Source organism: Arachis duranensis, chromosome 2, assembly GCF_000817695.3.
Source record: "Arachis duranensis cultivar V14167 chromosome 2, aradu.V14167.gnm2.J7QH, whole genome shotgun sequence".
NCBI lineage: Eukaryota > Viridiplantae > Streptophyta > Magnoliopsida > Fabales > Fabaceae > Arachis > Arachis duranensis.
In genome coordinates, this window is record NC_029773.3 from 65176650 (window position 1) to 65188604 (window position 11955).

At 32.2% G+C, this 11955-nt stretch overlaps 2 protein-coding genes across 9 annotated transcripts; one reads left to right on the forward strand and one right to left on the reverse strand.

Annotated features, from left to right (window-relative positions):
• Positions 1–1543: 1543 nt before the first annotated feature.
• LOC107474668 (uncharacterized) lies at positions 1544–3719 on the forward strand. 3 transcript variants are annotated; one of them, XM_016094307.3, is made up of 4 exons: positions 1544–1775; positions 2079–2117; positions 2396–2537; positions 3404–3719. In XM_016094307.3, exons 3-4 carry the CDS (start codon positions 2409–2411, stop codon positions 3503–3505), a joined length of 231 nt encoding a protein of 76 aa, XP_015949793.1. In that variant the 5' UTR covers positions 1544–1775; positions 2079–2117; positions 2396–2408; the 3' UTR covers positions 3506–3719. The 3 variants fall into 3 exon arrangements, with proteins under 3 accessions (XP_015949793.1, XP_015949794.1, XP_015949792.1); XM_016094308.3 differs by lacking the exon at positions 2079–2117 and having other exon boundaries at positions 1545–1770; XM_016094306.3 differs by lacking the exon at positions 2079–2117 and having other exon boundaries at positions 1547–1775.
• Positions 3720–4407: 688 nt separating this feature from the next.
• On the reverse strand, positions 4408–7418 carry LOC107474667 (probable caffeoyl-CoA O-methyltransferase At4g26220). Of its 6 annotated transcripts, XM_021135485.2 has the most exons (7): positions 7287–7367; positions 7101–7171; positions 5819–5870; positions 5631–5710; positions 5242–5386; positions 5010–5141; positions 4408–4861 (listed from the first exon to the last, which is right to left on the reverse strand). In XM_021135485.2, the coding sequence occupies exons 3-7, from the start codon at positions 5858–5860 to the stop codon at positions 4571–4573; spliced, it is 690 nt and encodes a 229-aa protein (XP_020991144.1). In that variant the 5' UTR covers positions 5861–5870; positions 7101–7171; positions 7287–7367; the 3' UTR covers positions 4408–4570. The 6 variants fall into 6 exon arrangements, with proteins under 6 accessions (XP_020991144.1, XP_015949790.1, XP_015949785.1 ...); XM_016094304.3 differs by lacking the exon at positions 7101–7171 and having other exon boundaries at positions 7346–7418; XM_016094299.3 differs by lacking the exon at positions 7101–7171 and having other exon boundaries at positions 7287–7406.
• Positions 7419–11955: the final 4537 nt, after the last annotated feature.

An 11955-nucleotide genomic window follows, 5' to 3' on the forward strand; every position in this document is an offset into this window, starting at 1 on the left:
CTAAACACGATTAAAAAGTAAAAGGTCCAAACAAAGTCACACTAAGAATGGCAATCCCCCCCTAGGACCTAAGATCAACCATCATGCAAGATAAACACACAGCATGCACAAAAGAAGTCATGGCCGAAGCAAAAAATGACAAAAGGACAAAGGAAATTACCTGTGTTGATGACAAAAATCTGGAAAGAAGGCAGCAACAAACACCCTGGAATTGATAAGGAAGAAGAAGATGGAGGACGACAGAATTGGAATCAGAGGAGATGATCGCCGAATAAATCCCAAAAGTGCTACTAAACAGTTTTAAAACCACCATCAAAGGGAGCGCGAAAGTCGAAGGGCATATCAGTCTTTGCACAAAGGGTTTTAAACCCATTATGAACATTTAATGCTCGACGCAAAAAACGAGGCAGTAACCAATCACCCCAACAACAAATAGGCACGCGCGAAAGGGGCACGTCCTCCCCACGGACGTCCGAATTAGCGACAACACAAGAGGTCAAGGACGTCGCGTCACCACCAGCCCACGCGGCTGTTGCTCACGCGTCGGGGGCACTGTTACGGCCTGACCCAAGAAAGAACTTGGGCCTACCCGACCCGAACACCACCCGACCTCAACGGTCAGGTGACCCGACCCTGTCCGACCCGCGCATCCGTCCGGGACAGCTGGCCGCCACAGCGGTGCAAGGAAGCTTCGAAGAAGGTGGGTTCAGCCCTCCTGGGGCCCACACCTGACATGGTATATAAGGGAAGGGTCCTACCCTCCCCCAAGGTACGTCATACTTTCCACCTAACCTACTCCCCACCTGCATACTAGCTGACTAGAGCGTCGGAGTGTCTTTGCAGGTGGCACCCCCTCTTTCCTTCCACAACAAGAGCTCGGCTACCCGGCAGATCCGAACCCAGCACGACCACGACCGAAGCGTTCACATCCCCTCGAATATTCACCCGAATTGTCCGGTAACCGACCACCGAACAATATTATTTTAAATAAAATATATTATTCAAAAAATATTAAAAATTTATTATTTTGCATTAATAATATTAAAAATATATTATTAATTTTTTTTAAAATAAGATTTTCTTTTCTTTGGTTCATCAAATAATATAACAACAAAAAATTTTAGGCAATGAAATGTACTAAATAAATATTATATTTATTTATTTTTATATTGCATGTAAAATGAATAACTGATGTTTTAAAAAAATAATTACATGATTTTATCTTATCAAATTATAATAAGTGAATAAAATGCATGGAGCAATGGAAGATCATCCATGGTAGAGGCAAAATAGAATAGATTCAAGAGTCTTTAAATTTGTTGTCGGATCAACAGTAAAGATGTGTGAAGATATCAAATCGGTAATAATGGAGTAATAGAGAAGTTTTGTTTCTGATAGTATTCGATGAGGGGTTTAGTTTTTTTTGTTCTCTTTTTTTTTTAAGTTTGTGCCCGCTCTTTTATTCAGGCCATAATAATAATAAATAAACTCAATTTACCTAGTAAATTTTTATAATAGACTAATTTATAAGGAGTGTTATTTTTGTGGTTTTCTTAAATAGAAAATAACCAAAAGTCCAAAACTGAAAGTCCGAACCCAACCCACTCTTCCTCACCCAAAGCTCACCGCAGGTGCATCTGTTCCACAGTCGCGCGTTGGTTGCTCGTTCCGCTGCCCTCGCCTCCTCCTTTCTCTGCTTGTGCCTCTGCTCCGCCGCCACCTTCTCTTCTGCGCCTCTTTGCTCCGCCACCTCCTCCTCTCTCTGATCAAGTTAGGTTAGCTTTTTCATTTTTATCTAAAGCTGTTATGTTCACTTCAATCTTATTGATGATGATTGATGAATGAATGAGAAAAAGAGAGATGCAAATTATGTGTTGAATTAATGTTCCTGATCTAATTTACTCCTTTATCAGTTTATCTTTAACCTAAATCCATTTGGCTTTTTATGCTCCTAATCGCAGAAAGTACAATCTAATTTAGAAAAATGAAGCAACGGAAGATACTACTTATTCTTTTTCTTTCCAGTCGTCTTTTTAGAATCCTTCTTTTTTGACGTGCTGTTGTTACATTCAGTTCAGATTTGAGCCTTCTTCAATTATCAACGACAAGTGAACAGGGTACTTCACATGGAGTTTCATCATTTATCTATGAACTCACTGTGCTTGGTTATTTCGTGTTTGTATTCTACTTATCTGACTGGCTTTCTTTCTTTCTCATTTAATAGCTCTTCGTAACTTAATCTGCACTATCGGTTCGAATTTTATATAGTCTTGTAGCTAATAATATTCATTCAAGGCACAGTCATTACATGTGGTTATTTGAAGTGTCCTTGCTTGGGTTTCCTTACATCAGCAAGCCCAGTTTTCACCATTCTGTCTTTTGCCTTTCCTCGTAGGATTTCGGCAACAATGTCATCTCTCGGCACGTCCAAGGGGATTCTTGAGATTGCTAAGTTTGGGGTCTATGTCACTGTCCCCATTGTTCTTATGTATACTTTCGCCAACAATACCAAGAACCTTCAGAAATTCATGGGAAATGTAATCTCCTTGTCCCTTGCTGCCCTTTTCAATAAAATTATGCTTATGACACCAAATGTTTACTTTTCTTGCTTCTTGTTTAACTGCTTGATTTGGGGTTTGGAACTGTTTGAAAGTAGAAAACCTTCGGTGTTGGTGTTGTGGGGATGAAGAGGTTTCGATTTGCTGCATCTTTGACAGCATGGTTACCGTTTGAGTAGGGTTTAGTTATGGACTCATCGCTCCCTTCCTGTTTTCTGAGGACCAAAGTAGTCTTAAATATGATATATGCTAACACAGACATGCCAGTGCATGCCCGCCCCAATAAGCAATCCTTTGGTCAAACAGGAAATTGTAGGTGCATGATTGGCATAACTGGTTAATGATTAGTTTATTGGATCAAGCTCCTCTAAAGTGAGGAAGTTGTTAAAGTGAGAAAGTGAAAACTTAATCATCCTTGAATCAAGATAATGGGGCTCACACATAATAAAATTACAAATTCAATGGTGGTTAACCCCTTATTTTGTCACTTTACAATTCTCCTCACTTTAAAGGATCTTTTTCCAAGTTTATTACAGTTATATCACTTTAGAATAAACTATAAAAATCAGTTGAGATTACTTTGCTTTGAGAATGGTTGAAATTTGAAGATGTGAATTCAGATCTTTATAGCATTTCACTTCTATTTAAATATGCTATTAAAGACAGAGCAGCTGCCAATACTTTCTGTTTGTCACATTATTTATAATCTGCACTGCATGATGAAATGATGATACCTTTGAATTCTTAATTTCTTATCATTTTGTCTTGCGAGCATGAATGCCATGTGGTAAAAATTATTGACTACTTGTTTTATCTTTTGCTTGTCTTGTAATGTAATGTTACAGAAATCATACATCGAATATCCCCCAGAGGCACCAAGGCCGCCATCACCAGAGGAACTTAGGGAGAAGGCTCGCGAGCTGGCTCGTAAAAGGAACAATCCATGATTCTCCTTCTATTTGGTTGTGCTCTACTTGTTACGGCTCAATAGTATTGATATTATACAATACATATGGTTGTGTAGTGATAATTTGTAGGGTTTAGCTGTGTTCAAGTTATCAATTAAGAAAGTTTTTATAGAAAAAGATGCAAAGTTTAATTTCTAAGACATTTGTTGTGTATTTATTAAAATAAAAAGTTTGAAAAAATTTATACTAGTAATTTTAATATGTGCCTTGATTAGCTAAATTTTTTTAATGAAAATACCGTTTTGTTTTTAATGGAAAATTATACAAACAAACTTGTTCATAATTGAACTACTTTTGCATATTAGATGAAGGAATGCGCCCGCTATAGCTTAGAACAAAAACTGAATAAAATCTTAATGACTTATATTCATAACTTTTGTTGAGTGATAGATGTTATTTATTGGAAAAAGTCGAAGATATTTGGATAGGATGAACCTTCCTCCATGAAAGTCCACTAATGTGATATTTGAAAATTTGTGAATTTTATCTATGTATCTAATTATATTTAAAGGGGAAAAAAAAGGATCCATATTTAAAATTTGGGTGAGTATATAGTTAAATAGGTTCTTACAATTTTTTTCTTCGGGAGATTGATTGCAAACAACGATCTAAATATCTACTTTCAGGAAAGAACGCTGAAAATGTGAAGATAAAATTTTACAGAAAATGCTATCTTTTAACATTGTAATCCTTTTCTTTATAACGTTTTCTCTACAACGAACAGAAAGAGTGGGAAAATTCTCCCTCAACTGATGCAACAAAATAATAACATAATAGGGAACTAAAAGAGTATCTCTCAGAATCAGAGATGAATCTTCGCAACCTAACTGAAAATGATACGAGAGATTAACATTTCACACAAAAGGGTATCTGTGAAACTGTCTTATCATGTTTCTTATGAATGACAATCCTGAATCCTCCATCTTTGCTTTATTCTTATTACCATAAACTGCAGATCATCCACATTCACATATGTGGTCTTTTTTATTAGATTCATCATAAGCTAAACTATACACATTTGAACCTTGGCATCACTAGACTTTTTCACATGATACGCTTGCATATGGTGATGCCGTCCCCAAATGGAGCAAGCGAAATCTGGACTCGAGAATCGGCTGCAATTTGTTTGTTGAATTCGATTGTCAGATGCCTGCCAGGTCTGTAGAATTCCGGAGTCTCATTTTCATTCTTCGCAACAGAGCCTCCCCAGAGAGTGTTATCATAGACTACTATCCCACCAACCTTCAACAACTTCAATAGCCTCTCATGGTAATTCCAATAGTTAACTTTGTCGGCATCAACAAATGCATAGTCATAACTCCCTTCATTCTCATGCTGCAATAACAAGAAGGATCACTTTAACCATAAAGAACATTTAACAAAAACCAAACCCCCAAATCACTAAATTTTTTAGAGCAATGAAAAATAAACTTGTTTAACCCTTCATAAAACCTACAAAAATGGAGAAATTTAAGATTCTCACATCAGTCAAGAGCTGATCTAGAATCGGCAAAGCCTCGGACTCCACAAAGTTAATCTTGTGCTCAACGCCGGCTTTCTTAATTATCGGTAATCCGATTTCATATGCATCTCGATCTATATCAATAGCGGTTATCTGCAGGGAAACAACATCTTTGTCAATACAAATGAATTTCACCATGAACTAGTTCAATAAGGCTCAAATATAATACATAAAATTCAAAGTTGCACTCTACCTTCCCATCCTCAGGAATCGAAAGCGCTGTCAGTAGAAGGGAGTATCCGGTGAAGACTCCGATCTCGATAGTCTTCTTAGCATTTACTAGCTGTAGAAGCATGGTAATGATCTGACCTGCATCCGGTGCTGTAGCCATTAATTTCCTGGCAAACACAAAAAGTGAAATGTGATTCAACAATCAGCATGTAGATATGTAAAACATGCAGAATTACATTGGAGAAGTCAATGTTATTTGATAAAAAAAGAGTAAAATGTTTCTGTCATATTCTTTAAGAATTAATAGAACTACTAGTCGTTACTACTAGTCTTAAAATATGTATGGCAAGAATTAATAGTGTTGTAAAGAAGTTTTAAAGAACAATCTCTGTAAAATAAAAAAGGGCATACCTTGGATGATTAGCAGTTACATCCCTTAACTCCTTGAGAGGCTCTGGCTCACGTGGGAAAACACTAGATTCCAAAATATACTACCATATCCATAAACAAATTCAGATGATGGAATTGAAGTCATACAACTATAGTGTATATCTAGCAACTTGGAAAAGAGATCAATGGGACTATGGAAGCAATAATACCTTGTACAACTCTTCAGTTTGCAATAAACCCTTTGATGCCATTGTCCTCAAACTACATACATCAATGAATATGAAAGTTTAGATCATGAGTGTGTAATCATTTCTAGATCATCATATAGCATGTTCTAGGTGTTAGGGAAAAACAAAGAGAGTCAAAGCCGGTAGTGGGAGCATACTACAAAAATTTACATGGAGAGTGATGGGAAGAATAAAGCACTATTGATACTTTATATCAAGACACATTCACAATGGTAATACCAACAAATGGTTCAATAGAAAGAGAATAGACACTAATATTTAACATGGAAAAATTTTCTGGTGGGACAAAAATTTATGGGCCAACCCGATATTCACAGTATTTAAAGATACAGCAACAACAAAGTATTATCTCACTATGTGAGATCAGTTACATCGATCTAATAACATCATTAAGTCCTATAATGTATTATGTATACAATGAGACTGTTTGTACGTAGACCTTATTTGACCACCACATCTATTGTCTTTCGGGTATTTTTTTACCTTTCGCCTCTGTCTACCTTCCATCTCATCTACTCTATTAACTCTATGTTTTACCGATCTTCTTTCCATATGTCCAAACCACCTGATATGAGTTTCTACCAATGGAACATTCTGCTAAGATTAGATGTGTTTTTACTACAATTTAAATATAGTGTATCCTAGTAAAACTTTTTTCTAATATAATTTATAAAATCTAATGAACATTAGAGAATACCAAAAACCCAGTATATATTATTCAGTACATTCTAGTTGTGCGACAGATTCCTTAGGATATTACACTCACTATGAGAGCTCACTCTCACAAAAAGGCTTTTTATTTTTGCTTCTTCTCTCTCGGTGGTTTTAAGAGCTCTATTTGTAGAGAAAGGAGCTCACCTCGTGCCATTGTCACCAAACCACCTAACCAATCTATTCCAAGACTTTGAATTCAACAAAGCCTTGCAATGTTGCCTGGCAATGGCAAAATGAGAGCCAAGGATCAAAACTAGGTATGTTCTATGCTGATTGAGAATAGATATACCGAGGCACTTGAAATTTAAAAATGTCCATATCAAATATCACAACCATGTTTTTGTGTTTCTTATACATAAAAATCAGCTACTAAATCAATTCTCTCTTTATAAAATCATAAAAATAGATTGAATAACATATGTATTTATACATAAATATATAATGGTTAATTTAGGGTTTATTGACAATTTAATCCCAAAATATATCATGACACCGACAAGAGAGCACAAATGATGAATTAATGATTGACCGTAAAAGTCATAGCTAATTCGTGTTGTTCCAAAACATAGGGCCATAGGGGTATGAGTGTATCGCCAAAACCTTCAAAAATCAGACGGAAAACCAAATTTCTTTTATTTAAGACAAGAGAAACGTTGTCCGTGCCTGCCAAGTTAGTTCAAAGAATAAAGAGAAAGCATAAGATAGTTTGAAATACTTATCACAATTCAGAACTGAGAAAATGAGAGAGTTGTGTTGGTGTGGGGGGCAGTTGACCTCAGAGTTGATCTTCAGGATGGCGACTGATGCTTTAGCGCATTTGTTAGCTCATTCGTTTTGCAGAAAAGTTTTCTACTTGTGGTGCTGTGTGGGTCCACCAACATAAAATACTAAAATAATAAAACTCAGGAAAATGGAATTCATATTATTTTTTGGGAATAATCTTGTATACTTTTAGAAATAAGTAATTCGGAATTTTTTCATTTAAATAAATTAAGTATTTTCCAATGCATGTATTTTTCAGAAAAATATATTTTTACATTTTATTATACATCTTGTTTACTATAAAAATAAGAAAGAGTAAACTACTAAAAATACATCTAAATAATTTTTTCCTTACAAAAATTTATCCAAAATTTATTATCGACAAAAAATACCTTCAAATAATTTAAAAACGTGATAAAAATATTCATAAAGAATATTATTTTTTTGTAGGTGACAAATGGCTTTTATATTTGATGAACCAGTTATACATTTGATCCAAAATTTAAATAACTGTTTAAAAAATACACACAAAAAAATATAAAATTTGATCTCTATATTTTTATTTTATTTTTTAAAATTATTATTGATCATTGACAAAAAAAATCACAAAAAATATATATTTTATAAAAAATTACCAAATTTTAAGAAATATCTCATTTTTCTAATCATGCTTGTAAAAATCACATTAAAATTTAATTTTTAAAATATTTTTGAGAATACATATTTAATGCTGAGCATTTTTATTACGTTTTTTAAATTATTTGAGGGCATTTTGTCGATAACAAAATTTGAATACATTTTCGTCAACAACAAAATTATTCGGATATATTTTTGGTGGTTCACCCAATAAAAAAAGTATATACATTACAACACTAAATGAGATTACTATAAAAAATTTAAAACGAATCTCAATTGCAAATGAGACATATATAGTTTAAAAAAAAAACATATCTCATATATAGATGTATTAATATCTCGTTTGTAGATTTGTATTTTAAAATTTACTCTGTACAAGTGTTTATTTTATATATACGTAGCATAAATTGTTGTTATAATTATATTTTATTATTGTAAAGTATAATTAGGTTTCAAAATATCTAATTACAAATTAAAATACTAAAATAGTAATTTAAATAATAACACATAATTTAATTTTTAATTTTTTATATTTCGTATTTTAAAACCTTAACAATATAATAAAATGTCTTTTTTTTGTATATGTCATTAAACAATCATTTAAAAATCAACTTTCATACAATTAGCTCTTTGATGATATTTATAGTTGAAAAAAATGTATTCAATTAGTGTAGTTATTATAAAAAAAACTAAAGCTAATTTCAAAAGAAGAAACACAAATGGATAGATAATATTCTTTCGAGTCGATTTCTAAGAAAGAACATCAATCTTATTTAAATGTAAATATTGATCATTATAATGGACATCTAATATGAAGTTCTTAAATTGACTATTAAGTGTCGAAAGTTGAATAAAAAATTATTATGGAGTCAAATTTAATAATTTAGTGGGGGCAAATAAATATTATTATTATATACTACTCAATAAAATTCCAATAATTTTAAGTGCTGCAAATATCACAAGCAATTTTTTTATTTTTAAATTTTTGATTTATTTTTCTTTAATTTTCTAAATTTTTTTTCATCTCAAGAGACTTAAAAATAGTTTATAATCCAGACAACTTAACTCATATCTTAATCCAGATTACATTCTTACAAATTTGAGGTAGTTCATATACCTTAACTAATATCTTTTAACTAGATCTCAGAATTTTTAAAGAGTATTGGAACTCAACCTTACAAATTCTACTGTAATTGATTTAGTAATGATATCTAATCTTAAGAGTATTTGATTTAATTTGAATCATCCTAGGAGATTAGGCATTTAAAATTAAGGGTAAAAAACGTATATGAGTAAAGGAGAGTTTAAAATTACCTAAATCAGCCAAACAAAATTCTGATACATCATTCTACCAAAGAATAATTAATGTAATTCGAATCAATATAATTTGAATTAGATTTGTATGTAATTCGAATTGATATAATTCGAATTACTTGAAAGCATTGACAACACGTAAATTCGAATCAATATGTCACGAATTATAAATTTAGAGTTCGAATTGTATCAATTCGAATTAGTAGGGAGACGTGCTTTGAAGGGAGTTCGAATCAAGTTGATTCGAATTACTCCCTTTTCATAACAAATTCTAATAAAATTTTTTAATAAATTTATTTAAATTATACTACAAAAAATATTTTATTCTATGTAAAATAATTTAAAAAATGGCTTAAAAAATATTAGGAGTACTATAAAAATTTGTAATGTTCTAATGACTTAGGTACTCAAATTTTAAATAAAGTACTCTACATAGTCAATAATAATTTAGAAATTAAAGAAAATATTTTATTCCATACAAAACAATTAAAAATATATTTTATTAATTTTTTCACACATATTTCCTGTCATTATATTGCCATTGGAATCCTCATATATTTCTAATTTCTCAACCTAACCTTCACAAATTCTAACACAATCTTCATATAATTTTACTTGAGATATGTGTCTCATATTTTGTGATTTGTATAAGTGAGTCAATATATATAAATGGGTAATAGACGTATCAGTACAAGTTTTATTATTGACTAATGATAATTCTATTTATATTAATATAGAGAGTAAATCAAATAAATATTTAAATTATTGGTCTCTAAGATTTGAAAAAAAATATTATTCTTCGTTATAAATATGTTTATTATATTTTTTTTAATTTTTAAAAACTGTTTTACCAAACACAATTATAGTACTTGTGCTTATTAAAAACTATTTTTAATGTGATTTTACCAAACGCAAGTGTTGTAGCTTTTAAAAAGTCGTCTTTTAAAAGACAGCTTTCATAAGCTACTCTTAAAAAGTAAAAGCTTTACCAAACCAAGCCTTATTCAAATTATATGGTGAGCAATTCGAATTTTATACAATACTCTTCTACCCATTCTTGATAGCTCATGAATATTTTTTAATAAATTTATTTAAATTATACCACAAAAAAAATATTTTATTGTATGCAAAATAATTTAAAAAATATTTTTTAAGCTATTTTTTTAAAATTATTTTGTATTGAATAAAATATTTTTTGTAGTATAATTTAAATAAATTCATTAGAAAAATTTATTAGAATTTGTTACGAAAAGGAAGTAATTCGAATTATATCGTTTCGAATTACTACTAGTTTCGAAAATAGAGTAATTCAAATCAACTTGATTCGAACTCCCTTCAAAGCATGTCTCCCTACTAATTCGAATTGATACAATTCGAACTCTAAGTTTATAATTCGTGACATATTGATTCGAATTACGTGTTGTCAATGCTTTCAAGTAATTCGAATTACATACAAATCTAATTCGAATTGTATTGATTCGAATTACATTAATTTGTTCTTTGGTAGAATGATGTATCAAAATTTTGTTTGGCTGATTTAGGTAATTTTAAACTCCCCTTGGTTCATATACGTTTTTTACCCTAAAATTAAAGTATAATAAATGTATTGTTAATTACTATAACAAATAAAACTCTATTATTATATTCATCTTAAAAATATTTCTATTGATAAATATGCAATAATTATAATTATTAGAAATTTTTAGAATGAATCAGTTCAATTGCTATATCTTTATATGTATTATTTATATATGTAATTCTCTAAATTTAATCAAATATTTTATTGTATTAAACTTTTAATTGAATAATACATATAATAATAATAACAACAACTTATTTGATATATGTGGAATTGTAGTGAAACTACTTATTCAAAATACATTCTTCCTTATACCATTATTTTTCCTTTTCTCCATCATGTACTCCGATCCATGATGAATTATGAAAGATTGACGATTGTTTTGGTGAGAAAATACAAGCACTTACGTCTATTAGGGTCAGCACGTTGGTATTTTTCTTTTAGAGTAAAGGACATTTTCGTCTCTGACCTTTTTTTTTACGGACATTTTCGTCCTCAAGGAATAGAAAATATATTCAAGTTCCTGACCCCTGAAAAAACGTGGACATTTATGTCCTTCCGTTGAATTCAGCCGTTTGCACTGAACGGAAAAGGATGAGCTGGCAGAGGTGGCGCTGAGGTGACCGTAACGGAGGACAGGTGGCATGGAGCATTTCGTAACAGGACGTATAAGTCCCTGGAGACGGAACATTTCGTAACAGGACGTATAAGTCCCTGGAGACGAAAACGACGTCGTTTCGTATCCTCCCCCATCTGCCCTTTTCTTCTTCCTTCTTGTCTTTTCCCTTCCATTTTTCTTCCTCAGCCCCTGCCTCCATCACCGCCGCACAGCCGCGCCTCCATCAGCCACCATCAACGCCGGCGACCTCATCCTTCCTCTCTTTTCGCATCTTCTTCCCTTTCTCACTCCCTTACTCCCATTAGTCTCTCTCTCTCTCTCTCTCTTCTCACTTTCTCTCATCTCTCTGCTAAGCTGACCCTCCCATTTTGTTTCAAGCATGTAGCAGGTGCTTGTCACACACTAATACTCTATAACTAGCATGAGGCCCCTCAAATGTATCTTTCAATGTGACTTGCCACCCCATTGCCTTGG